The following is a 27,000-nucleotide window of genomic DNA, read 5'->3' as shown; positions in this document are numbered from 1 at the left end:
AGCAGGTGTATGGGTCCTCCTCCCAACCATCTTGAAAGGAGTAGGTAAAATTCCTGGAGAAGTAAAGGATTCCATCCCAAATGGTCACCATCAACACCTTTCTTGTTTTGTTCTGCAGTATTCATCCTCGAAAGCACAATGGTTGAGGGAACATGATAGAGATAGCTGACCAGTGGTGGTGGTAATCGTGGTGGTGGAAGTGATAGGTTCTTATCCCATAGATTCCTAGCTTCTGGGGGAAAGATCACATTTGAGGAAGCCTTTCTCGGCTTCCACAAGCCCCAGTAACTGAGTTAAGCACTAGTCCCCTAATTTTCTCTTGGGAGTACAAATATTCATCCTCGATGACATTAACAGGCAACTAGGATTGTTCTTCACGTTAGAAGGATCTATCTACTTCTTTTGCTTCCATGGTCACAGAATCCAATGAGATTATGCTCCGTTGATTTTTCCATGAGATCCACAATGTTACTAGCAAGAAAAGACTCACTGCCCTAAGGACTATTTTTGGTCTACTCATGTTGTCTGGAGGCACTTGAGACCATAACAGCACTGTTTCCACTGTATTTCAAAGACTACCTGCAGAATTCTTTGGGATGCTTCCCAAAAATGCCAATTTGTGGGCCACAGCCCAGGACTCTGAAATTTTATCAAGCACCCTGAAGATTTCCTAAGAAAATGAAAGCTTGGAAATAACTGTCTGGAAAAGGTGGAATGTCAGGGGTTTTCCTAATCAGTTTGCCAAGTGAATCCTAAACGTGAGTTAATGTTATATCCTTTAATGTCCTCTACATATCTTTATAAAACAGTTAGTCTGTGTTACCTTACATGGTTTCAAAAGTTACTCAGATGGCTTCTTATCCTCCAAAGTTGACTCACAAAGACTGGGATGGGGGTGAGAGGAAGAGAGAGCTGCTGTCGGTTGAGCAGCCGGTATATGCCTGGTGCTTTAAATATCTGATTTCATCTTCTCCACAGTTTTATAAATTTGCAGTTACTAACTCTTACAGATCAAGTCAGAGAAATTTCAGGGAAGGATTTAGTTATTATTTTTTTGTTAATGTTTATTTATTTATTTGGAGAGAGAGAGCATGTGCAAGCAGGGAAGGGTCAGAGAGAGATGAGATAGAGATACAATCCCAGGGAGATTTTGCACTGTCAGTGCACAGCTCGACGCAGGGCTCAACCCCATGAGCACGAGATCATGACTTCAGCCAAAATCAAGAGTTGGACACTTAGCCAACTGAGCCATCCAGGAACCCCTAGTTTTGGTTTTTAAAAAATGTTATCATGGGGGTGTCTGGGTGGCTCAGTCGATTGAGTATCTGACTTTGGCTCAGGTCATGATGTGGCAGTGTGTGAGTTTGAGCCCTGCGTCGGGCCCTATGCTGACAGCTTGGAGCCTGGAGCCTGCTTCAGATTCTGTCTCCCTCATTCTGTCCCTCCCCTGCTCATGCTCTGTCTCTCTCTCTCAAAGATAAATAAAAACCCTAAAAAATGTAAAAAATGTTATTATGGAAAAATTAAATACATAAAAAGTAGTCAGAATAGTATAATGAATTCCCCTGTACCATCAACTACCTTAAAATATGAACATATGGTCAATGCTGTTTTGTCTATACTCCCCATCCTCTTTGCCCTCCTATATTTGCCCTCCTATATTACTTTTCACCAAATTATTTTGAAGAATATGCCAGACATAATTTCATCTTTAGTATTTTAGTATTTTTCTAAAAGGATCATTAAAAATGAGGTAACCACAGTGCATTTATCAAACCTAAAAAACAATTCTTTAACATCATACACCTAGTCAGTGTTCAAATTTCCAATTGTCTCATCACTGTCATTTATTTTATAGTTTGTTTGAATCAGGACCCAAATCAGGTCCACACATTCCTGTTGCTGTGTCTCAGAGATGGTTTAAGAAACTGCCTCTTATCCTTTAGATCTCAGCTCAAACGGTAGCTTCTCAGAACCCTTCCTGGACATCCTATTTATTATAGCACTTCACGTGATACCCTGTTTTCTTCTTCTTTTTTAAAAATTGAACTATAATTAACATACAATGTTATATTAGTTTCAGATGTACAACATATTGATTCAAGAATTCTATCCTCAGTGCTCACCATGATAGGTGTCATAACCATCTGCCACCAAACATCATTACAGTATTCTTGACTATATTCCCTATGCTGTACTTTTCATCTCTGTGACTTTTTTATTTTATAACTGGAAACCTCTTAATCCCCTTTATTTCACCCACTCCCCCCAACCACCCCCCTCTGGAACCATCACTTTGCTTTCTGTATGTAAGAGTCTGGTTTTGTGTGTGTGCATTACTCTGTTTTGTTCTTGAATGCACGTATTGTTTTTCTGAACTATACATTACTTGTTGTTTGTCTCTCCCACCAGAGTGTAAGTTAGTACAACTTTAATGTTTTGTTCACCACTCTCTAGGACTGTATGTGGCAAATGATGTGATCTCAAATAACAGCAATTCTCCTGTCAAGGTAATTCATGACCTCTACATTGCAAAATCCAAAAGTTGCTTTGTGATTCAACAACAGTAAATACTGGTGATCTTTCTCTTTCTCTCAGCTACCATATAACTATTCTCCTGGCTTTTCTCATATCTCACCAGAGGCGACTTTTCAGACTCTTTCTAGGATCTTCTGCCCAGAGTCCAAATGATAGTGTTCTCTTAGTTTTAGTTCTGGGCCTCCTTCTTTGGCATATCTAAATTCTCTCCATATGCATCGTACCTTTTCCTGTGACAATAAATACCATCTTAATTTTGATAACATAACTACCAAATTTACTTTAGCTTTGAAATGCACACTTGTAGGGGCGCCTGGGTGGCGCAGTCGGTTAAGCGTCCGACTTCAGCCAGGTCACGATCTCGCGGTCCGTGAGTTCGAGCCCCGCGTCAGGCTCTGGGCTGATGGCTCGGAGCCTGGAGCTTGTTTCCGATTCTGTGTCTCCCTCTCTCTCTGCCCCTCCCCCGTTCATGCTCTGTCTCTCTCTGTCCCAAAAATAAATAAAAAATGTTGAAAAAAAAAAAAAATTAAAAAAAAAAAAAAAAGAAATGCACACTTGTATATTCAAGTGTCTGTTTGACAGGTCTATCTGGATGCTTTATAGTCCCTGAAAACAACATGTTCAGAACAGAATTTTCTATTACCTTTATTATTCCAGTCTCACTCTGTCCCATCCCAAGTCTCCACTGTTCCGCCTCCTCTTGTTCCACTCTTCCCCTAATTTACTTTGCTTCAGTTATTTTGAACTTGTTTGCCTCTCCTACCCCCTGAATTTTGTTTTATTCACTACTGTATCCCCAGTGCCTAGAGCAGTGTCTGGCAGGTCCTGTTAGGTACTGGTGGGTGCTCAATATATGAAGTTATTGGCTGAATTAATGACTATTCCTCAAAACAAAAATCTAGGGCTGTGCACCCACTGTTCCCTAAGCCCTGAAGGACCTTCCCCTGACCTTTGTATGGCTGGTTCTTTCTTTTTCAGGTCTCAAACTTCAAAATCACTTCCTCAGCAAGAAAATGCCTCCCTAAAGTCACCTCCCAGTCTCTATTGTAATATCCTGTGTTACTTTAACCAATGCATTTGTCACTGTCTATTTTTCTTTGTTTACTAATTATTTAATGTTGTTTGTCCTATCCCACTTCAGTGTAAGGTCCATGAGTACTGGGACTTTGCCCATATCCTCCATGCCTAAAACAGTGCCTGGCATTTGTTGAATGAATGAATGAGAGAAACCCAGGCCTGTCAGACCTCAAAGATAATGCTCCAGCACTCTTAGAACTGTTTTCTCTGACTGGTTCTTTAGGTGGTAGTTTCTTCTCCCGATATTCTGTAAATTCCTACTGCCTCCACGTACAAGAAAATAGGTAGAGGTCCTGAGCTTCTGAACCACACAACATATTTCCATGCTACCTTTCACCCCAATCTTCGCAAACAGTAGTCGGACGCGAGTCATACGCCAGGCTCCATGTTAGGTGCTGAGGACAAAAAGTTTTCTAATGCACAGTCACTTCCCTCAGGGAGCTTATGAAGGTTTCGGAAATGCATAACCTAACTACACTTAGATTTCGCGTTGGTTTCAATCTCTCTAACCACTGCACTTTCGCGCGGAACCATTCTGAGCCGCAGGTCAAACGCAACAGGGAGGGGCCCAAATTTCGGTCCCGCCCACAACATCCGGCGCCCCGCCCAGGGCCCCGCCCCCCGGATTGTCCGTCCTTCCCTTGGCCCCGCCCCCAGCTGCTTTAAGCTTTAGGGGCGGGGCCCGCGGCGTCCATTCGTGTTCCAACGCGCGACGCAGTGGCAGTGACGTAACACTTGCGCACGGACCTTCGCTGCGGCTCTGCAGACCTTCTCTTCGACGCCGTCCCCTGTGCTGGGTGTTGTCGCGTAGCGGCAAGTTCCGCAGCCAGGGTTCCGGCCCGCGAGCGCCTGGCAGCCGTCCGCTTTTTTCACCGGAGCCATGGCCACAGCCGGCGGGCCAGAAGCTACTGGACGCTCTCTCCTCAGTCTCCTCTTGCTTCTGCTGATCACTGGCCCTGCCCTCGCCTGGAACGACCCTGGTGAGTGTTGTCCTCACCCGCCCCTTTCTGTTGAATTCACCTAGCGTTCAGAGGCCCAGCGGGCGACCATTTCCGTTCGCCGCCGTTTGGGCCATTCTATTCTAATTTCTCATTTCCATCTTCTTTCCTAGTCGTCTGCGTCCTACCTGGCCTCTTTGCTTTTCCCAGAAGTCCTGTGGGACTGATGGGGACAGTTGGGGAGTGGGCGGGGCGGGACGACTCTATATTTAAAGATCTCCTTTCTCCCTTTCCTGGACTCCCAGAATTTGTCTACCTTCTCCTTCCTCGGACAACAGCCCTCATCTCTAAGACTTAACTGGAAAGCTCGATACTCACTTGCTCATTTTGCTTTGTTGTTACGACTGTCTGATGTAATCTTCGCTGCCTGTTTTCATGGCTGCCTGTTGCTGTGGCTGACAGTTGCTACAGCACCGGCAGTCTGTGAGTCACACTTAGTGGACAGGGATGTAAACCTTGCAGGTAGGTTAGCAGAATCACAGACATGTGAGCGGAACTCATGCTTCTTAATCTGACAACTATAGTGAAGTTCATTTCGTTACGTCAGCTTTTCCCATTGTTTTTCACCGAACACTAGAATTTAAAAAACATTATTTTTTGTGTGTCATGGTATATGATAAATACTTTCTGAGAAAGGACTTTTTTTTTTTAAATTACTATGTTATTAGAATTTTCTGAAGAATTTTTGTGGGATAAGTAATATTCCGGGTAATTTATACATAAACATACAGATTTCCATTTAATGGTGCATGCTGTTAAATTGTAATTATGTAAGAAATAATTTTTAAACAAGTTAAAACATCATTTTTGGTTTGGGGAATGAAGATGTTACAGCATTAAAAGTGTCAATATTGCATTTGTGACTTAGGCGATAGGAAATGCCTATGTTTCTTAAGCAACAGATTTATTTCTGTAGTTTCCTATTTGATTCCTAAATGCTACAATGAGAGAGAAGGTGCTTGACTTTGAGTGTGGATGTTTGAATGTGGATGTTTTATTAGTAATAAAAGTCATGTTGGGTTTAAATGTCCATGTAATTTCCTTATGTATTTCTGGAAAGTTGTATATAAAAATCACACTTTGGTCAGAATTATAATTTAAAAACTGGATTGAAACATTAGTTGAACTTCAGTTCTTAAATAAAAAAAAGTTTACAGATGAAGAATCCGGGGAATTAAAAAAAAAAAAAAAGGGGACCAAATTTAAATTAATGGTGAACTGCTTCTTGGAAATCTTAGTCTACCTATTCTATACACTATTGTTCTGGAACAAAAAGCACCAAAATATTTTGCAGAGTAAACACAATTGATATTTATAAATTCTATTGTACCTTAAGTTTACTTTGAGGAATTGTTTTATGAAAGTATTTTATTGGGTTAAGTTTTATCAAGCTCTTTAGTAAAGCAATAATCACTCCCTCATTTTGTGTGTGTGTGTATATATATATATATTTATCTATATTTACTATATAGGTATATATATATATATCTATATTTACTATATAGATATATAGATATATATATTGGGCTTTGGATGCACTTACTTTGTCTTTAACATAGAGCAGTAATTTGTCTGGAAAAAATTGTACACCCATTCTAAAGAGATTACCTAAGACTTTTCAGAATTCTTTATGGAATTATTTTATATTTAAGTCCCTTTTCTAGGCATTGGGAATATAGCAGTTAACAAAACTGAATGTCTTGACCCCAAGGAGTTTACATCTATTGAGGAGAAATAGGCAGTAAACAGACTGGTAAGTAGCGTGTCATGTGGTGAAAAGTGGTATGGACAATGATAACACAGGGTAAGGAAGCTAGGGTGTGCAGGTAGAAGTGGAATTTTTAAAATATGCATTGGTCAGGGAAGAAGCCACTGTTAAGGTGACATTTGATCAGAAACCTGAAGGGAGAGGAGGCATAAATGACCTGCTGTGAATTGTATTTTAAAGGCTCATTCTGTCCACTCTGTGGAGAACAGACTGTAGGAGGTCCAGGGAAGCTGGGAGGCCAGTGAAGAGGCTGCTGGTACGGTGAGTTCCAAGAGTAGTGATGGTTTGGCCAGAGGAGAGGCAGTGGAGTTGATGAGACTGGTTGGATTCTCACCTATTTAGAAGGTGGAGCTGACATGATACTCTGATGGGTTAGATGTAGGGGTGAGAGAAGGCAAGGTTTTTCCCTGAGTGGCTAGGAGTGTGGAGTTACTATTTCCTGAGATGTGGAAGATTGTGAGAGAAGCATGTTTGGGGGACTTTGGTTTTGCTCATCTTAAATTTGAGACCTGTAAGTGGATTTTGATGTGAGTCTGGACTTCAGGGAACTCCCTGTGACCGTTGACTGATAACTAGTGGAGGATGGGTATTAGCTTTTGGTACTTAGACCTTGTCCCAGTTCGGTGTGGTATAACAAAATACCATGACTGGGTTGCTTAAACAACAAGCATTTATTTCTTGTTTTCTGGAGGCTGGGAAGTCGAAGATCAGGGTGCCAGCATGTTTGGTGTTTGGTTTCTTGGTTTGCAGATGGCTGTTTTGTTATGGCAGAGAAAGAGAGGGCTGTGGTCTTTTTCTCTTCTTATAAGGGTCTAATCCTATCATGAGGGACTTCATCCTCAAGCCCTCATCTAAAACTAATCACTTCCCAAAGGCCCCGCCTCCAATATCGTGACATTGGGATTAGGGCTTCAACATAGGAATTTTTAGGGCCACAAAACCTAGTGAGCTTTAGGATGTCTAGGGAGGAAAGATGCTGTAGGGTTAGGGTAATGATACCCCATGTGTATATAGCTCCTTAAACATCTCAAAAATATTTACTGTACCTGATCATCTGTTATGTGTCAAGTACTCTGCTGGATAATGATAGTAAATCATATCTAAGCTTCGCCGTCTATTTTAAGGGTGATAAATCTAAGATTCATGACCAATTTTAAAGTTGATATTCTTAATTTTACAAGTGAGGAAATTTCTGTACAGATAAATTAAGTGACTTGGCCAAAGTCATATAGCAAGTTGGTGATGGGAATTTAGTTTGGTGTTCTTTGCTTATCTCAACCCTGCTACAATAATTTCAAGTTATTGTTATTCCTGTTATTTATTTTATTTTATTTTTTTCTGTTATTTAGTTTATCTTGTGACTTTTTAAAATTTTTTAATTTTTTAATTTTGGAGACAGCACATGTGCCAGTAGGGGAGAAGGGCAGAGGGAAAGAGAGAGAATCTCAAGCAGGCTCCATGCTCAGCAAAGAGCCTGACGCAGGGCTTGATCCCACTACCTTGGGACCATGACCTGGGTGGAAATCAAGAGTCTGATGCTCAACCGATTGGGTCACCCAGGTGCCCCACCTTATGACTTTTTAAACCATTCAATAATTTCATTGTTATAGTTTTAATGTATGAGGTAATAGTTTGGGGTTAATATAGCACATAGCATATTTTATTTTAATATAATTCTTGGACATTTTAGGTCTTTAGTCCATATGGAATTAAGTTTTTATCTAGCTGTAGGTGGAGTTTCTTCTAGCTGCATAGTTATGTTGGTGTCATTTATTAAGGAAGGCCCCCCCTTTTTTTTTTACTAAATTAAAAAGCCCACTTTATCTTATATTGAATTCCCATATATATCTAGATTTATTTCTAAAAAAATTTTTTTTAATGTTTATTCATTTTTGAGGGAGACAGAGCACAAGTGGAGGAGGGGCAGAGAGAGGCTGAGACACAGATCCGAAGCAGGCTCCAGGCTCTGAGCTGTCAGCATAGAGCCCAATGCGGGGCTCTAACTCACCAACCATGAGATCATGACCTGAGCTGAAGTCGGGCACTTAACCGACTGAGTCACCCAGGCACCCCTGTCTGGATTAACTTCTAGACTTTATTTTGTTTCATAGTTCCCTTGCCTATTTCTGTTCCAATTCCATACTATCTTTTTTCTTTTTTTGAGAGAGAGCGAGCACACGTGCATGTGGTGGAGGGGCAGAAGGGGAGAGAGAGAATCTTAAGCAGGCTCCACACCCAGTGCGGAGCCTCAGGCAAAGCTTGATAGCACCACCCTGAAGAGTCTGAAGACTGAGCCACCCAGGTACCCCTTAGTACTATCTTTTTAAAAAAAAAAATTTTTTAATGTTTATTTATTTTTGACAGAGATAGAGAGAGAGAGACAGAGCACAAGCAGGGGAGGGGCAGAGAGAGAGACACAGAAACTGAAGCAGGCTCCAGGCTCTGAGCTGTCAGCACAGAGCCTGACGCAGGGCCCGAACTCACGAACTGTGAGATCATGACCTAAGCTGAAGTTGGACGCTTAACCGACTGAGCCACCCAGACGCCCCCATACTATCTTTTATTATATTATTATTTTAATAATATTATAAATTTAATGTAAATATATTAAATTAATATATAATTTAATATAAATATATTAAATATAATATAATATATATTTATTAAATAATATAATAATATAATGTTAAGTAATATAAATATAAATATATAAATTTAATATAAGTATATTCAATATAATATAAGTATATTAAATTAATATCATTTTAATATTTATTAAATTAATATTATCTAATATAACATTAATATTAAATTAATATTATTAATATTTAGTACTCTTTATTGATATATTAATATTAATATTAAATTGATATTTAATATTATTTAAATAATATAAATTTATAAATTAATATATAATTTAATATAAATATATCAAATATAATATAAATATGATATACTTATTAAATAATATAATATTAAATAATAGAAATATAAATATATAAATTTAATATAAATATGTTAAATAAAATATAAATATAAATTTATTAAATAACAATAATAATATAATGTTAAATATAAATATATAAATTTAATAGAAATATATTAAATATAATACAAATATATTAAATTAATACATAAATTAATATAAATAATAATTTAATTTATTATATATATTATTATTTTATATTATTTTATATACTTTTAAATATTTATTTATTTATTTTTGAAAGAGAGAGAGGACACAAGCGGAGGAGGGGCAGAGAGAGATAGGGAGACACAGAATCCGAAGCAGCCTCCAGGCTCTGTGCTGTCCATACAGGACTCGCTACAGGGCTCGAACTCATGAACTGAGAGATCATGACCTGAGTTGAAGTTGGATGCTTAACCGACTTAGCCACCCAGGCACCCCTATAGTAATTTTACAGTAAGTTTATTATCTGGTAACACAATTCTTTTTTAAACATTTTTTGGCTATTTATAGATGTTAGTTTTTTTCATAGGACCTTTAACATATTTCTTCCCAGTTCCAAAAATCCCAATTGGGTTCCTGGTTGGAAGTGTATTAGGACTTATTATATATGCATTTTAAAAAAAATATAGATCACATATTGATCCTAAATTTATTTCCAGATATTTTTTGTATGTATGTAGCTTGGCACTAATTTCAGATAGGCTTCTCATTTTCTTTTTTTATTTAAAAATATATTTTTTTAATGTTTATTTTTGAGAGAGGGAGAGAGGCAGAGAGAGGGAGACACAGAATCTGAAGCAGGCTCCAGGCTCTGAGCTGTCAGCACAGAGCCCAACGTGGGGCTCGAACCCACAAACCGTGAGATCATGACCTGAGCTGAAGTTGGACACTTAACTGACTGAGCCACCCAGGCACCCCTAGGCTTCCCATTTTCATTTCTAATTGAGTATTATACGTATAGAAAAGCCTGTTGACTTTTGTAATTGATAAAATATCTAGCTGTTTTATCAAATTCTCTTACTATAACATGGTTGTCTTTTGGGAAGTTCTCTTGGATTTTGTAGGTCCAGAAACTCTAAATAAAATGTTACTTGTTTTCCTGTGTGTACCAAAAAAATTTGGTACTATTGGACGATTAATCAGAAGCTGTTTTCTACCTTCTCCTTGTATACCTCCATGTAAATACTAGAAAAGCCAAATACTTACTTTACTAGAATTACTTGATACTAAGTCATTCTAGTCCGTCTATTGGAGGAATTCTGGGAAAGATCTATTTATTTATATCTACCTCTATGTCTTTTAGTTTTTTAATGTTTTATTTATTTTTGAGAGAGAGGGAGAGAGAGAGAGAGAGAGAGATAGACAGACAGACAGAGCATGAGCCAGGGGGAGAGAGAGAGAGAGAGAGAGAGAGAGACAGACAGACAGACAGACAGAGCATGAGCCAGGGAGGGGCAGAGAGATTGGGAAACACAGAATCCAAAACAGGTTCCAGGCTCTGAGCTGTCAGCACAGAGGCCTGAAGAGGCCTGAACCACAAACTGGGTGGTCAGACCTGAGCTGAATGAAGTTGGATCCTTAACCAACTGAGCCACCCAGGCACCCCTGGGAAAGATATTTTAAATTTTGATGGCAAGTTAATCAATCTTTGTATATTCCTTGTTTCCTTTCAATTCCATATTTAAGGTTGAAATATTTCCATGTAATTTTAGGCATCATGACAGGCCACCACTAATTCTTCAATATGCTCTTCCCCTTTTTAAAAAAGGAACTTTTCCCCACACGGTAAAAATAACATTACCCCTGGCAAAATTAATCTTAAATTTTTAATGTCAACTAATTATCTATTCCATATTCAGATATCACATTTTTGCCCAAAATGTCTAAGCTAGTTAGTTGGTTCAAACCAAGACCCAATCCAGGTCTGTGCATCACATTTGATTGTATTCTTCTTTAAGTCTTTTTAAATGTAGAAATCCTTTTTTTATGCTGCTGCTTTGGTGAAGGGCTTGGGCCTATTGTCCTTTAGAATATCCTACCTTCTAGATTCTGTTTTTTCGTGGCATTGTTTTAGCTTACTTTTTTTCTTCCTTGTATTTCTTGTAGACTGAATGTTAATTCCTAAGGATTGATAAAATTCATGTTAAATACTTTCAGGGATTACATGATAGTAGATTCTTTTTTTTTTTTTTTAATTTTTTTTTTTCAACGTTTTTTATTTATTTTTTTTGGGACAGAGAGAGACAGAGCATGAACGGGGGAGGGGCAGAGAGAGAGGGAGACACAGAACCGGAAGCAGGCTCCAGGCTCCGAGCCATCAGCCCAGAGCCTGACGCGGGGCTCGAACTCACGGACCGCGAGATCGTGACCTGGCTGAAGTCGGACGCTTAACCGACTGCGCCACCCAGGCGCCCCTAGATTCTTTAATATCAATTTGTTCTACCATTATTGATGCTAAGATTACTAGTGGATTAAAAGTGGCGTTATTTCTCCCTTGTGAAGTTATATTTTTCCAGAAAGCACTCTAGCACCATACCAATATCTGGCCTCTTAATGATTTTAAAACCAATAAATCCTTGTCTGAATCTGTTTCTTTAGGGGTTATAAAATGACGGTTTTTTTCTAATTCTGTCATTTCATCTGCATTTATTAGCTGTCATTCTTCAATAAGGTTGAGATTTCCGGGGCGCCTGGGTGGCTCAGTCAGTTAAGCCTCGGACTTCAGCTCAGGTCATGATCTCACGGTTCATGAGTTCAAGCCCCACATGAGGCTCTGTGCTGACAGCTGAGAGCCTGGAAGTTGATTCAGATTCTGTGTGTGTCTCTCTCTCTCTGCCTCTACCCCACGCACGCTCTGTCTCTGTCTGTCAAAAATAAATAAGCATTAAAAAAAAATTAAAAAAAAAATAAGGTTGAGATTTCCATTATCACCTGAGGCTATTTCAGATTACAGTTCCTGGTGGAAAGTCAGAATAGAAATTTAATTTTTAATCTTTAATTACCAATTTTCAGGGGAAAGGAGGTGTAGGTAGCAACTTTTAGTGATAAATGAGTTTTTTGCATTCTTTTTGAGCATTATTATGGACTTTGGATTTTCATAGATTGAATATAACTTGATCAATTGCAGTCTTTATCTTGCTGGTCAGTCTTTTGCTTTTGGTGTCTTAATGATCATAAACATACTCTGTTGTGCTTTTGTACAGTATTTTTTTGTTGTATGTTTTATGGTGTAAGTTTTTAGCCATCATTGGTTAACTTTTGTCCATGGTGTCCAATGATTAATTTTTCTAATCATGTGCCAATACTATACTGTTCATATTACTATAGATTTAATAATATATTTCAGTATATATAGCTTAAATTTCCTTTCTTGTTACTGGTTTTCAGCTGTCTTTTCATATTGATTTTACATGTTAATATGTATTTTATGTTATTATATTTCTTTTTTTTTAAAGTTTATCTATTTTGAGACAGAGCACATGCATGCATGCACTAGTAGGGAGGGGTGCAGAGAGAGAGAGTGAGAGAGAGAGATCCCAAGCAGACTCTGTACTGTCAGCACGGAGCCTGACTCAGGGCTGTGTCCCACTAACTGTGAGATAATGACCTGGGCAGAAATCAAAGAGTTGGACACCCAACCGACTGAGCTACCCAGGCGCCACTGTGTCACTGTATTTCTAATTTTATTGCATTTTGGTGAGAGTGTGGCTGATAAATCTCAGCTTAGTCGCATTTATTAAGTTCTTTTTTTGGTAAATAAGTATAAATAAGATCTGTATCTGCTGATATGAGGGAATGTCCATGATGTCTGGTTAAGTGGAAAAACCATGTGAAGAATAACGTGGGCTGTATGTTTCAGTTTTTATAAAAATAAGCTAACAAAAATCAAAACAACTCCTGTATCTGTGTCTGGGTAAGCAAGAAAAAAGTACTTACTAGGTTGTTAATCACTTAAGAGAAAGAAAGAAGAATTCTTCATGATCCTTTCTAAGCACATTTCCTTTCCTGGAGGTAGTTACTTTCCTGATTTTTGAATGATTACTTTTTTTTTTTACTCCAGTTTTTCTACTCATGTATGTGGTAAAACCCTAAAAGTTTATGAAAAACTGACTAGCTCATTTCTTAGCGGTGTAAAAAAAAGGTCTCTGGCTTCAGGTTTCCTGAGATTTTAAGTGCCCCTTCTGGAGAAATCACTGGGGAAAATCATGGGAAACATAGGACTCACTATAATTAAGGTATCTGTCGAAGACTGTAGTGGTCTGATATTGAACATTGGGCAGAAATATGGTCAGAAGGAGTAGGTTGTTCTCGGTCTTTTACTTCTAAGTTTCCCATGGTCTATCTGTTGCACTCAGGAATAGGTTAAAGCCAGAATGCTTCTGTGGGGTGACATGAGTGTCCTCAACTGAGCCCAGTTAGCAGGACATGGTGGGGAACAGGAGGAACTTGATCAGCTTGAGGTCAAGACAGACCAAATACAGATAAAAACCAAAGCCAGGTCCACCTGGACATTGTTTCCTTAGGTTTAAAAGAGATGGTATGATAGCAGCAGGGAATTTTCCTGGCAGCCCAACTGTCTGGCTTTTGAGCAGTACTCTTCCAGTGTGGACTTGCTGCCCTCTGCCTGGCCATGGTTGTCATATTACTGTCTTCATTCCTCGTTCTCCTTGGGATTTCCTTTGTCCCTTTGTATGCCATTACTTTTTCTTTAGTCCTCTGGGTTTTATGTCTTTCTCTTTGTTTTATTTTTTTCTCTTGGTGGTGAATATCTTTCATTGTCTTACTGAGAATTGATACCTACAAGGTATATATTTTGAAACTTTTCAGATGTCTGAAAATTCCACCCTCTTGCTTGAGTGACAATCGAGAATTCTATACCCATGTACTTTCGAAAGTATTTCCTATGACATGAATTTTATTAGGATGACCCCTTCTATGTTTGACAGGATATTTACTACCTGTTCATCTGTATTCTTCCTGTTTCAGACAGAATATTATTGCGGGATGTAAAAGCTCTTACCCTCCACCACGACCGCTATACCACTTCCCGTAGGCTGGATCCGATCCCACAGTTGAAATGTGTTGGAGGCACAGCTGGATGTGATTCTTATACCCCAAAAGTCATACAATGTCAGAACAAAGGTTGGGATGGTTATGATGTACAGGTAATATTTATTATGTTGATGGCAGTCTAGTTGGAATTTTTATTCAAGTATTTATTGGGATATTATTCAGTATTTTGGGGAAGCACATGTAGAAAATCTCAAGTTAAATATATAAATATAAATCAGTTATTTTCTGGAAGAACATCCTCCAAAGAAAACTGATTTTAAAGCCTGGAAATATTCATTGTAATTTTCATCCATAAATTTCTTCTAAGACATTAGTAAATGTCCAAAACTTTATACACTTGGGGTGGGGACAGAGAATCTCTGCTGGTTATCATGTTACTGTCATTCCTCAAAAAATACCAACCTACTTTTGAGAAATGATGTTAATATGATCAGGAATTGTAGATGATTAGGAATGTAAAATGGTGCAGGTGCTTTAGAAAACTGCCAGGCACTCAAAAGGTTAAACATAGAGTTACCAAATGCCCCAATCATTCTACTTCTAGGTATATACTCAAAAGAATTAAAAACATGTATCCACACAAAAATGTGTACATAAATGTTTGTAGCAGTATTATTTATAATAGCCAAAAAGTAGAAACATCCTAAATGTCCGTCATTGACGAGTGAATAAACAAAATGTGGTATAGCCTTACAATAGAATATTACTAAGCCATAAAAAAGAATAAAGTACAGATATATGCTACAATATACATGAAAACTTGATGCTAGGTGAAAGAAGTCAGTTACATATTGTCTGATCAGACATTGATATGAAATGTCCACGATAGGGAAATCTATAAAGACAGATTGGTAGTTGCCCAGGGCTGGAAAATTTGGGAGGAAATAAGGAGTGACTGCTAATGAATATGAGATTTCTTTTTGCAGTGGTGAAAATATGCTAAAATTGATTGTGGTGATGGTTGCACAACTACAAATGTACTAAAAACCATCAAAATGGGTGAATGTATAGTATATGAGTTGTATCTCAATAAAGGTGTTACAAAAAATAAAACAGCTTATCTGAAATTTGAGAGAGGAAGATAATTTGGCCAAAACTTACAGAAAGGCAGAAAAACAAATCAGATGTATTTTAGTTTGTGTCTCTTTAAATGTTGTTAAAAGAAGCATATTACCTATTTAGCTCAATATATAATTACAGAATTTAAACTAAATTTAGACTTTTTTTTTAAGGTGGAAATATTTAAGGCTAGTGTGAACTCTTTGCATTTTTCTAAATATCTTAAAATTTAAAAGATGCATTGCCTGACTGCCTCAGGTGGCAGAGTATGTGATTCTTGATCTTGGGGTTCTGAACACAGGCTGGGCATAGAGATTGCTTAAAAATCTCTATGCTGGGCATAGAGATTACTTAAAAAAGATGTTAAAATTTTTTTTTTTTAATGTTTATTTATTTTTGAGAGAGAGAGAGATAGAGTGCAAGCTGGGGAGGGGCAGAGAGAGAGAGGGAGACACAGAATCTGAAGCAGGCTCCAAGCTGTCAGCACAGAGCCTGATGCGGGGCTTGAACTCCCCAACTGTGAGATCATGACCCGAGCTGAAGCCACACACTCAACCGACTGAGCCATCCAGATGCCCCAAAAAATGTTTTTTAAGAGATTACATACAGGATTGGACCCTGAAAAGTTAGTCTGTGTTAGTCTGTCTATTATAAGATTTGTGTAGAAGGTTTAAAAAAAATTTTTTTTTTTAATGTTTATTTGAGAGAAACAGGAGTTTGAATGGGGTAGGAGCATAGAGAGAGGGAGACACAGAGTCTGAAGCAGGCTCCAGGCTCTGAGCTGTCAGCACAGAGTCTGACACAGAACTCGAACTCACGAACTGTGAGATCATGACCTGAGCCAAAGTTGGACGCTTAAGTGACTGAGCCACCCAAGCTCCCCTGTTTAGAAAGTTTTTTTCGCATGTTTATGTACTATTTCTGATGCTATATGTAGTTACCAGATATTCATGTATGATGCTGATTTTTGAGCCCTAGCCTTTAAAGAACCTCTATTTTTATTTTTTATTTTTAAAGTTTTTATTTATTTATTTTGAGGGGGAGAGAGAGGGAATGAGCAGGGAAGGGGCAGAGAGAGAGAGAATCCCCAAACAGGCTCTGCATGGGTCTCTGCACAGGATTTAAACCCACAAACTGCAAGATCATGACCTGAGCTGGAATCCAAGAGTTGGGTGCTCAACTGACTAAACCACCCAGGTGCCCCAAGAACCCCTATTTTTATTTTTTTTATTTTTATTTTTATTTTTTTCAACGTTTTTTATTTATTTTTGGGACAGAGAGAGACATAGCATGAACGGGGGAGGGGCAGAGAGAGAGGGAGACACAGAACCGGAAACAGGCTCCAGGCTCCGAGCCATCAGCCCAGAGCCTGACGCGGGGCTCGAACTCACGGACCGCGAGATCGTGACCTGGCTGAAGTCGGACGCTTAACCGACTGCGCCACCCAGGCGCCCCTTTTTTTTTTTTTTTTTTTTCCAACGTTTTTTATTTATTTTTGGGACAGAGAGAGACATAGCATGAACGGGGGAGGGGCAGAGAGAGAGGGAGACACAGAACCGGAAACAGGCTCCAGGCTCCGAGCCAAAGAACCCCTATTTTTAAAGTAAACATCTTGAACTACAGTAGCAAAAGTTGACATTTAAAATTTTGCTTAACGTTTATAAATTGTGGTATACTTAATATGTACAAAAGAATTCCTCATGTGTATATGTAAGGAATAAGGAATAGTAATAAAACGCACACTCAGGTACCTCCTACCTAGCTTTGAACCCTGTAGGTTGCCTTCTCCCCAACGCCGAAGTACTCATTGTTCTGAATTTTGTTTATCATTCCCTAACTTCATTTTACCTTATTGAGACAACTGTATAATCCAAATAGTACTTATTAAAAAAAATTTGATTCTCATAATCTATTTCTGTTTTTCTTCACAGTGGGAATGTAAGACTGATTTAGATATTGCGTATAAATTTGGAAAAACTGTAGTGAGCTGTGAAGGCTATGAATCCTCTGAAGACCAATATGTACTAAGAGGTTCCTGTGGCTTGGAGTATAATTTAGATTACACAGAACTTGGCCTGAAGAAACTGAGAGAGTCTGGAAAAAACTACGGCTTTAACTCTTTCTCTGATTATTATAACAAGCTGTATTCCTCAGATTCCTGTGGCATCAGTGGATTGATTACCGTCATAGTACTACTTGCTATTGCTTTTGGAGTTTATAAATTGTTCCTTAGTGATGGTCAAGATTCTCCTCCCCCATATTCTGAGTATCCTCCTTATTCCCATCGTTACCAGAGGTTCACCAACTCTGCAGGACCCCCTCCCGCAGGCTTTAAGTCTGACTTCACAGGTATGTTTCCCTAGGTAATGGCAATAAGTAGGGTAGATGTGAGGTAGTGAATCTTGTGCTGGTTTCTGAAATAGAAACAGAGTGGCATTGGGAGACCAAAGCAGATTTGTGTTCTCATATTTTACTTTTTCAACTTCTTTTACCTATTTTTCTGCGTAAAGATAATTGCAACCACTATGTTAAGGTGGCATGGTTAAATTATAAATCATCTTAATCAGAAGAACTTGATCAGATTTGGCAATAGGCATTTACCTTGAACTCCATCTCATACCATACACAAAAATCTATTCATTAAATATAGATCTCAGTATAAAAGGTAAAACATAGGTTTCCAGAAAATATGAAAATATTTGTCACGACCATGGGATGGGCAGAAATGTCTTTGAATACAAAAAGTTCCAGCCAGAAAGACAAGATGGATAAATTCGACTTTATTTAAATTGAGAACATTTACCCATCAAAAGACAACATTAACAGAGTGAAAAGGCAATCCACAGGCTGGGAGAAAATATTTGTAAAACATTATTTCCAACAAAGGGTGTGTATCTAGAATATGTAAAGAACTCTCCCACAAGTCTGAGGAAAGGCAGACAATCCAATTTTTAAAATGGACAAGAGAGTTGAACAGCCATTTTATAATAAAAGAAGATATCCAGATGTCTAGTAACAATATGAAAAGGTGCCTAGCATCATTAGTCTTCAAGAAAATGCAAATTAAAACCACACTGAGTTCATTATTAACCACCGTGTAACCACCATAAGAGCTAACATTAAAAAGGCACAGTATCAAGTAATGGCAACTGCAACTTGATGGTAGGAGTTAAAATAGAAAACACTTTGGAAAACTGTCACTGTCTAAAATCAAACATTCACCTCCCCTATGACCCAGCAGCTACATTCCTTGATACATATCTAAGGGAAATGCATGCATTTGTACAAAAAAAGATATGCACGGAATATTTATAACAGTTTTATTCACAATAGCCAAAAACTGGAAAAAGAATGTCCATAAACATAAGAATGGGACAAATTGTGGTTATTTTCACACAATGGAATACTGTAGATTGGTTTTAAAAAACAAAAACAAAACCAGATGTGTGCAATAGTGGGGGTTGCCTCTCACAGACATAATGATGTGCCAGACACAGACGAGTACCTAGTAAATGATTACATTTAGAAGTTCGGGAATGGGTAAGACCAAAGTATAGTGAGAGAGGTCGGGGTAATACTATCTCTGATGTGGGCGGGTATCTATTGGGAATTGTCATGAGGGAGCCTTTTGGGGTGCTAGAAATGTTTTGTTGATGTGGGTTGTGGTTACATGCATGGGTACATATGTACAAATTTCTTATGCTATACAAGTGAGATTAGCACACTTTCCTCTATGTATGTTATACATCAATTTAAAAAAAACTTCCTCTGAGCAGAGGATGCTTTTTTGGTTTAAGACCTGACTTCCCAATCAATAAAAATATCTTTGCTGCCTCCACTTGGATTCCTGCATCAGGCACCCAAGTACAGCTATCACATGAAGCTTTCATAGATGTTCATAATGCAGAAAGGAAGGACCTCCGACAAGTGGGGTCGTCTTGCAGTAGCTGATCCGGAGCAGGGCAAATATGACTTTTCAGAAAGGGACCCTCCTCCCTTCTAAGATACATCCCTTTTTTCCACGTCTATAGGAAAGGCACTGCTTAGTTATAAATCGGTATTTTATGAATATACTTTTTGAATACAACTTGTTTATGAGTTGAAGGCTGAGTATTAGCAATAAACAGTACAGGTGAAGTAATTGAAATGTCATGTTATTTTTGGTGTTGTAGGTCATGTTTTGTTTACATGAGGGTATATAATAAATCATTTTTATTTCTAGGACCACCTGGTGCAACTTCTAGTTTTGGCAGTGCTTTCACAGGACAACAAGGATATGGCAATTCAGGACCTGGGTTCTGGACTGGCTTGGGAACTGGAGGAATACTAGGATATTTGTTTGGCAGCAATCGGTAGGCTTTGCATTGATCTCACTTGCTCTTAAATTCTACTTTTCTTTGGAAGCTTCTTTGTTTTACTTGCAGTTGGAGTGGATTTGGTTTTGTTGAGGAAAATAAATAATGGTGACATTACCATATTAAATCAGAGTATCTGCTATATGGGCTTTCATCAATACTGTATATGCTACTTTCTTTCATTGTGTCTTCTTCCGATGTCATCCTTATAGATACTATGAGATAGGAAAAAGACTGTTTACTTAACATCTGAGAAAATGAGAAGATAGGAAAGAACATCGCACTTGAGGAACAGTTAGCAGTCAGGTTTGGTAGGGAATGATAGAAGCAAGGCTGGACAGGGCTTGGAGCCAGATTTTGGGATGTCTTCAGTATTATTGGTAGCTTAATTTTAGATTTTATCTGACTGTGAGTTCTGAAAGAGTCTCTTCTCCCTGTCACTCTCTGCCCCCCCCCCCCACCATGGCAATGACCATACAATATCAGAGAAACAAAATAGTATCTATTTCATGTTATACCAGAACACTGAGGAAAAACACTTGATAAAGATTTTTTTTTCCGAGAGTTTAGCAACAGAGTATTTAAAACTGGTCACAAGAAAATGCCTGACACGCTTTTATGTCTTCATAGAGCAGCCACACCCTTTTCTGACTCGTGGTATTACCCATCTCCTCCTCCTTCGTCCTCCAGCATGTGGAATAGCCGTGCCTACTCGCCACTTCGTGGAGCCTCTGGTAGCTATTCGGCATATGCAAGCTCAGAGACGAGAACCAGAACAGCATCAGGTGAGAGCGAAAACATGGAGCTTCGTATCTTGTGGCAGTAGAGTATAGAAGTAGTTTTGGAACTTAGGAAGATAATGAACTGAGGGCACCTGGGGGGCTCACTCAGTTAAGTGTCCGACTCTTGATTTCAGCTCAGGTCCTGATCTCGTGGTTCGTGAATTCGAGCCCCGCATCGGGCTCTGCATTTATAGCACTGAGCCTGCTTGGGATTCCGTCTTTCCCTCTCTCTCTGCTCCCCACTGCCCGCTTCAAAAATAAATAAATAAGGGCGCCTGGGTGGCTCAGTCGGTTAAGCAGTTAAGTGTCTGACTTCGCCTCAGGTCATGATCTCACAGTTCGTGGGTTCGAGCCCTGTGTGGGGTGGGCTCTGTGCTGACAGCTTGGAGCCTAGAGCTGGCTTCAGATTCTGTGTCTCCCTCTCTCACTCTGCCCTTTCCCCTGCCTATGCTCTGTCTCTTTCTCTCAAAAATAAATAAACATGAAAAAAATTTAAAAATAAATAAACTTAAAAAATACATTCAAAAAGATAACTGTGTATTAGTAATCATAGTTTTATTTGGCGTACCCATCAGAACTATTAATAGCACAGTTAGCTGAGAGAGAATATAGTTTAGATTCATTCTTTCCTCTCACCTCTAAATATTCTTTAAAAATCAAGTAGGGATTTGGTTTAGACTCACTTGCAACATTAACCAACCAGGGCTTGACCTTCAACCTTCCTGAGCATTGGTTTCTACATGTGTTTAATTCTGTGACCTCTAGAGTTCTTCTTAAATTCTAAAATGAGATTTTCTATATACTGAATATTCAGCAAAACTCAATAAAAATGTATTAATTGAAGTATGGTGGTAATGTTTATTTCTATTGTTAAAGAGGAAATTTTGTAAAAATCAAGGATATAATATAAAAAGTAAAAAAATAACTATTTGTTTTTAAACATCTAGCTAATTAGCAGAGAATGGGAGGTGATGGGTCATGAAGTAGATTGCTGTGGATTGGATTCATCTTCAGCAGGGGGAAGTTCTAGAAGAGAGATGAATTCTTGATATTGACAGAAAACTGCATTTAAATATGTTTTGAAGTGTAATAGTGAATTTCTTATAGTACTGGTGTGAATATAAATTGATACAATCACTTTGAAAAACCATGAGCATACTCTAGCCCCAGCAATTTCACTCTCAGACGTATAGCAACAGAAATGCACACATTCATACACTGAAAGATAAGTATGAGAATGCTCATAGCATCTTTAATCCTTTTTTCTTTCTTTTTTCTTTTTTTTTTTTTGAGAAAGAAAGTACGTATGTGTGTGCACATGCACTCAAGAAGGGGAAGGTCAGAGAGAGAGGAAGAGAGAGAATCTTTAGCAGGTTCCATGCCTAGCATGGAGCTAGATCTCATGATTGTGAGATCATGACCTGAGCTGAAATCCAGAGTTGGATTTCATAACCAACTGAGCCACTCAGGCACCCTGCATATTTACTCCTAGTAGCCTCCAAGTGGAAGAAACCCACGTATCCAAGAGCAGTGAACTGGTTGAATAAATGGAGTTATGTCCATACGATGGAATGCTGTGTAACAGGGCGAGTGAATAAACAGCTGTATGCAATAATGTGGATAGCTCTTCCAAATATAAAAAGAAAAGAAAGAAGCCAGACACAAAGGACTGTATATAAATATGATTACAGCATTCATATTTTATAAATATACATGTTTAAACACAAGCAAAGCTAACCTATGGAGTTAGATGTTAAGGTGGTAGTTATTTTGGGGGAGAAAAAAGGGGAGGTAGTGATTGGGAGGATATAGAAAAATATAGCTTACATAGGCCAAAACACAATAATAGAACACTCATTCTTATTGGAAACAAAAATTGGAAAAAAACCCCATAAATATCAACTAGAAGTGTATGGGACTTATATGAAGAAAATCATCAAACATTAAATAATCTACAGGAAAACCTGAAAAAAAATGGACTTTCCAGGTGGGAACACTTGTCATCTGTAACCCGTTAGCGTGTGTGCGTGTACCTGTGTGTGGGGGTAATGAAGTTAACGTTTACTTTTGAGAGCCTGAAACTTGCCCCCACATTATTTCTGTTTGTCGCCAGCGTGGTGACAGGTGGCAGGGCGTGGCTGGCTCCATAGGCTTCTCTGCTTTTTGGCTTAGGTTTTGAGTGTTGCCCATACTACGTTGCCTTAATTGCCCACGTTGCCTTAATCATGGAACACATCTTCTTTTGTTTCCCTACAAGTGATTTGCAGCAGCCTTGATGTTTGGATGACCAACTAGGAGGGCTGTTATGGGGGGCGAAGCATTGTCTGCATAGCCCTGCTCCCCACTCCCTCCCTCCCATCTCTCTTACTCATTTGTTAACAATAGATGTGTTACTGTTGTAATTTGATAAACAATGCCAGTGCAGTTTTGAAAATGAATATAAATTTTACTCTTCTCATTTTAGGATATGGTGGTACCAGAAGACGATAAGAAAGTAAAAAGTTGAAGTCAAACGTTGGATGCAAAATTTCTGACTTTTCATCAGTTTCTTAAAAAAAAAAAAGTGCTACCTGCTAACAACTGGGGAAAGGGGAATATGCAAAAGTTCTGTAGTTTTTTTTGTCCTGTATTGCTTTTTGTGTTCTGTTACTTGATATGATATATGAGAAAATGCTTATGTAGAGAACTGTATGCTAGTGTAATATGCAGTTGTGTTTTATGGTTTCTGAGAGTGATGATTGCCATGGAAAGCTGAAAATGTATTTAATTTCTAAAACCTGTGATGCCATTAAGACTGAGGCTTTCTTACCATTAGATCCTGCATACATAAAACGTCAATCTAAGTGGTTTTAGTATATGTGTCATTACTTTATACAAACGATAATAATCTATTTGGTATTTACTGTTTGGTGTTTGCTCTGATAACATTTAAACCAAGCTTTGGACTACCAATTATACTTATCTGTGTTCTGATCACTTTTGAGCTCAGGAGCTTTGAACCCTTCAGTGGTGGTGGGGTTCTAATAAGTGAGAATGACCTTTTTTGGGAAAAGGTAGAAAATGAGTATCTAGAAAGTTGTTGTGAATGATGTTGTGCTGACAAAAATGCTTGAAACCTCCGTATTCATTTCTTAGGAAGTAAAGTTTAAATGTTTCAGCAAAGGTCTTTTAATAGCAGAAGCATGCCGTTCTCTGTGAATCTCCAATATTGTAGCAGTCTGTTTCAGTCTTACATTAAAATGACAGGAAAAGTAAAAACAAAGGGTTTAATTTTTATTCTTTCTACCAGCCTTGACACAAATTGGTATTAACTTTTTTTTTATCCTTCTTCCCAAAGGAAAAGGGGTCTCCCTAATTTCCCCTGGGAGTCTTGCCTTAGCTTCCAGTCACTTGGTGTTTTCAAAAAAGGAATTCAGACATGGTGTGGAAGGAGGCCTCTGCTAAAAAATGACTTTAAAAAAAAAAAAAGGAATCTCCTAATCTCTCAACTCTCAAAGATTGCACCATTTGTCTCAGTTAAACTCTGCAACCCGAGAGTCCCATTTTTACCTCTTAGGAATCATTTAAAAACAAACCTGTGTTTATTCTTTAAAATGTGATTTAGGGGCCAGTTGAAAGAGTATTGTGAACAGAACTGCCCTCTCATCACTAAAACTTGGTAGAAATCTTAATTCATGTCACACAAGAAACAGTTTTTATTTAAGTATATTGCGCTAAATCCTTACTCCATTTCCTCTTAGTAAAGGGAGATGGAATAAAAGAAAATCCAGCTTATTGCCTTTTTCCCCAGTTGCTTAGTGTTTTGGGTTTTAATTTACCTTTTGCTACAGGGGTCTATAATCTTGAATCCAGGTATGTTTTACTTGGAGAGCAAAGTAAAAAGAAAGTTGTTAATTTAAAACTGCTGTGGATTGTCCCAGTGATAGTGATCTGCATATTAAATTTACTTTTTTTTTTAACAAAGTGATTTAAAAACAATTTTTTTAATGTTTATTTTTGAGAGAGAGAGAGAGACAGGACGCAAGCAGGGGAGGGGCAGAGAGAGAGGGAGACACAGAATCCGAAGCAGGCTCCAGGTTCTGAGCAATTCCCGTGAGATCGCAACCCAAGTTAAAGTTGGACGCTGATTGAGCCACCCAGGCGCCGTGATTTTTTTATTTTTTTTAATTGAAATACAGTTGCCACACAATGTTATGTTAGTTTCAGGCCCAATTTCAATTTTTGGATACATTATTTCAGGTCATTGGAATTTTAAGAAAATGATGAGTGAATATAGAGTTGACTAAATTGGTGACTTTAGATTACTCTCAGCACGAGGGATGTTCTTTTTATTATTATTATTTTAAAAAAGTCCTTTTTAAGTTTATTTTGAGAGAGCAGAGGAGGGGCAGAGAGGGAGAGAGAATCTCAGGCAGGCTCGTGCTGTCAGCGCGGAGCCCGATGCAAGGTTGAACTCATGAACTGTGAGATCATGACCTGAGCTAAAATCAAGAGGCAGACACTTAACCGACTGAGCCACCCAGGCGCCCCACGAGGGGTGGTTTTCTTAGAGGCTCTTTCAAAGACTGCTTGGAGGGAAAGAGGGGAAAGAAACTGGGCATATAGGGCTCAAGATCCTCAGGCCCGAACCCCCACTAGGATGCTTCTCCTTTATTGTTGTATGTTTACACATTTTGTTATTTGTGGAAAAGATTCTGAGGTATCGCCACCAAATCTAAGACAGAATAAAAGACAGTACAACTAACTGGGTCTCTTTAGTGTGTTGATGGCCCACAGTAGGGGATGGCACCAAGGGAAAGAAAGGTACTGAAGTTGGGAGCTTGGTGGACCTGCTTGGGTGGGCATGAAAAGGAGAAAGGAGAGGTGAAAGGGGGCTTTACAGTTTTCCTCACATGAGGGTTCAGCAGAACTTCAGATGTTAGGATAGGATTTCTGGTATTTTAACCAGTTAGGTGTGTTTCTGTAGTTTCATGAATGCTTCTCTCTGAAACTCCTGATCTTTTAGATTCTGACCCCTATCCTCCAAGACTGGGTTAAACTTATCTACTGTTCTTCCATAATACATTATATATACACTTGTACCATTGATTTTAGTACATTTCATTGTAATGATCTCAAGTGTAGATCTTTCTACTACTCTGAGCTCTTTAGGAAAGAGGGCCAAAAATTACTTCTTCCTGCCCCTTGCAGCTAGGGCACGGTCATGTGACTAAATTCTGTCAATATTTCTGTCCTATGTTCCCTCCAGGTCTTTGGAGAGAATGGCACAAAGACCTCAGGACAATTAAGAGACTATTCCCAGCAGTGATAGGGTAGTTCAAGATTTCATGGAGGTATTGGTGAGTGTCTGGTGGTACTTCCCGGGGACCCTATTAACTGGATGATTGCTGTGGTATGTCTTGGCTGGTTTGTGTGCTGCCTGGATGCCCATGTCTGAAAACCTGCCTCTTCCTAAGCCTGGTTTTCCAGCCTTCCCATGGGTTTTTTGAGCTATTTAATATAAATGCTAATAAGTTCCTTTTCTGCCCAATTTAGTAGAGTCATTTTCTGTTTGCTACTAAGGACCTTGTGTGTATGGTGAATCTCCTAAGATTCTTTAACTGTAAGCAACAGATACTGGCTAATTGTAATAAAACATTGTGGTTGACTCCCAACTCCTGTTCCTCCCTGTTGATTTGTTCTCTAAACCAGTGGTTCTTAAACTTGAAGAAGCATCAGAATCATTAGAGGGCTTTAAATACAGATTGCTTGGCCCTACCCTCAGAGTGTCTGATTTAGAAGGTGTGAAGATGAGTTTTATGTGTCACCTTGGCTAGGTTATAATTATCACTTATTCAAACAATATCCAAGGTGTTGCTGTGGGGATACTTTGTCGATGTGATTAACATGTACAATCAGTTGATTTTTAAGTAAAGGAGATTATCCTTGGGGATATGGGTGGGGCTGATCCAATCCGTTGAAAGGCCTTGGGAGCAGAACTAAGATTTCCTGAAAGAAGAAATTCTTCCTGTGGATAGCAGTTCAGCTCAAGAGGTAACATCTGCCCTTCCTGATGGCTTACTCTATGGACTTTGGACTTGCTTAACTAGCCCTAACAATCGTGTTAGCCAATTTCTTCTAATACATCTCTTCCATATACATCTGCTGCTGGTTCTGTTTCTCTGATTGAACCCAGAAGTGATTCTAAACAAACAGAACCTTGAGGATGAGTTTTGAAAATTGGTTCTGGGTTTTCTGGAATATGGTCTCTAATCTGATTAATTGAAAGACATTAATGACTGTTTCCAGTGTTCAAGAGGGTACTAGTAGTCCATGGAGTGTTGTGGCAATGGAGACACACAAAGTACCACATTTTGGTAACACATAAAAAGCAAGATTC

At 38.6% G+C, this 27,000-nt stretch overlaps 1 protein-coding gene across 2 annotated transcripts; it reads left to right on the top strand.

Moving 5' to 3' along the window:
* Window positions 1-4,328: 4,328 nt before the first annotated feature.
* On the top strand, window positions 4,329-26,275 carry SARAF (store-operated calcium entry associated regulatory factor). Of its 2 annotated transcripts, none has more exons than XM_058720169.1 (6): window positions 4,329-4,595; window positions 14,339-14,517; window positions 17,416-17,833; window positions 19,707-19,836; window positions 20,530-20,624; window positions 23,086-26,275. In XM_058720169.1, the coding sequence occupies exons 1-6, from the start codon at window positions 4,496-4,498 to the stop codon at window positions 23,109-23,111; spliced, it is 948 nt and encodes a 315-aa protein (XP_058576152.1). In that variant the 5' UTR covers window positions 4,329-4,495; the 3' UTR covers window positions 23,112-26,275. The 2 variants fall into 2 exon arrangements, with proteins under 2 accessions (XP_058576152.1, XP_058576151.1); XM_058720168.1 differs by having other exon boundaries at window positions 4,332-4,595; window positions 20,470-20,624.
* The last annotated feature ends 725 nt before the right edge of the window (window positions 26,276-27,000 follow it).

Source organism: Neofelis nebulosa, chromosome 3, assembly GCF_028018385.1.
Source record: "Neofelis nebulosa isolate mNeoNeb1 chromosome 3, mNeoNeb1.pri, whole genome shotgun sequence".
Taxonomy (NCBI): Eukaryota; Metazoa; Chordata; class Mammalia; order Carnivora; family Felidae; genus Neofelis; species Neofelis nebulosa.
Note: the sequence above shows the minus strand (reverse complement) of the source record. Positions and strands in the feature narration are given on the sequence as shown.